This window comes from Ipomoea triloba, chromosome 5 (genome assembly GCF_003576645.1).
Source record: "Ipomoea triloba cultivar NCNSP0323 chromosome 5, ASM357664v1".
In the NCBI taxonomy this organism is placed as follows: Eukaryota; Viridiplantae; Streptophyta; class Magnoliopsida; order Solanales; family Convolvulaceae; genus Ipomoea; species Ipomoea triloba.
In genome coordinates, this window is record NC_044920.1 from 29,784,459 (window position 1) to 29,786,322 (window position 1,864).

At 35.0% G+C, this 1,864-nt stretch overlaps 1 protein-coding gene across 1 annotated transcript in view; it reads right to left on the reverse strand.

The window, feature by feature from the left end:
• LOC116019264 overlaps nucleotides 1-389 on the reverse strand; it is a 4,279-nt gene extending 3,890 nt beyond the window's left edge. Inside the window, exons 1-2 of the mRNA XM_031259414.1 lie at nucleotides 261-389; nucleotides 68-175 (exon numbers count right to left, since the gene is read on the reverse strand). Of these exons, the coding sequence (XP_031115274.1) occupies nucleotides 68-152 (85 nt within the window). The 5' untranslated portion in view covers nucleotides 153-175; nucleotides 261-389. The remainder of the gene's footprint in view (nucleotides 1-67; nucleotides 176-260) is intronic.
• Between the last annotated feature and the right edge of the window lie 1,475 nt (nucleotides 390-1,864).

Below are 1,864 nucleotides of genomic sequence, written 5' to 3' on the forward strand. Positions count from 1 at the left end.
ATAACACCCCCCCCCCCCCCCCCAAAAAAAAAAAAAAACACGAAAATTGCAGAAGAAACACACTTACTGGCAGCAGGTGCCGCTGAAGCAGAGGAACATACGAGGAGCATAATTAACGTAATCAGGAGAAAAACTGAGGGATTCTTCGACATTGTGGTCTTAGTAGGTACAAAAACTGGCGCAAATTTGATTAAATAGGGAGAAAAAGAAGGTGCATTACATTCTACAGAGAAAGAACCGACCAACAATGCATAGCTAACCTTTTTTCTGTACTAGGCGATCAGCATATACATCACCTTTTTTTTTCTTGATTAGTGTTTAAGGATCGGTACGGGAGACAAAAGAAGCAGAGCGAGAACTGAGAACAGACAAAGCTAGAGAGAGACGGAAGCCGAACAAGACAAGACAGATAAAATTTATAGTAAACTGAGGGATTCATCAGAGGTTTAATGTACGGTTGGGACCTGGGAGAGTAATTATAATACTCTGAAATCAATTTTACATGATTCTTGTAATTAAAGATTATAAATTTGATTGGTCTAACCAGCTACTATGTGGAAGAAGATTATAAATGTGACTTTTATTGACACTTTATAACTCTTGATCGAGCTCATTCTATAAATTTTTTTAGTAGTTTATTTTTCTACGTAGTTTGTAGGTTATTACATATGAATAGATTTATGTAATGCACATTCACGATGAATTTTTCTCGTCACAACATAAATTTAAAAGTATTTTTTTTGAAAAATATTTTTTGAACAGTTTAGATGCGTAACTATTGCGAAGTGTAACTGGACAAAAAATTTAAATGTTTGAATACACTATTGTATTGATGGACAAAAAACAAATTCATTAAAGAAGACAGGAAGATCACGCATGACTTGAAGCGTCTGATGTCCAGAAATGCCCTCAGAAGATGAGTACAGCCGTACAAGTTTCGAGATCGATAAGGGTTAATTCTGAACTTTAGCCAATAAATGAAGAAAGCGGTCCATCACAGACAAGGTCAGAAACTCGTGCAAATCCATACATACACTTTATACTCTATACAGTCGGCCATATTTATGATAACATATATATGAATTATTATTATTATTATTATAAATGAGTATAAAATAATGGTGGATGTTAGGCTGTATAGAATAAATAAATCGGGGATGAAGTTTGAAAGAGGAGAACAGTAATCTGAATCTTACTAGTGACAGTGAGAGTAATCTTTTAAAGTGAGGGACGTTCTTGTGCACAGTGAGTAAATGTCTAGCCTTCGTATTCAGTTGAGTTACTATGATTTACATCCTCTCAAATACTTTGTCAGGGCAGATCGTGAGATCCCTTTGGGGTCAGGAATTCAATCGTTTGGGAGAAGAATAAATAGAATGGAATATTAGCAGTGAATCTTATGTGCAGTGCAGTGGCATGGTTGGAGCATATGCATATCCATGCTTTTCTTCATCATTTGGAAGCATGTGATCCATACTCATGGCAACAGAGACCACCAGAACCAAAATGAGATGTGAGAGAGAGAGGATGTGCTTTTACACTTTTACCTAGCTTGGCTCTCATCTTTTGACTGCAGCCCCAACAAAGCCCAAGACTTGTAGTTTAAGACATCCCAAGTATCAAACAGAACAAAGAACACCAGAAAACGACAGCAAAAGTTCACATTATTACATTTTAAAAAGAACAGTACAATTATTACAAGATACCACTTTCTTTTTTCTTTTTTTTTTTACCGCTCTCCTCCAATATTTTACTATCATAAGATAATCTTCAATAGTGTGAGATTTTTTTAAGGACATTTTGAAGATGTGACTAGAAAATAGAAAATGGGAGTAGAGAGAAAAAAAAAAAAAAAAAAAAAAAA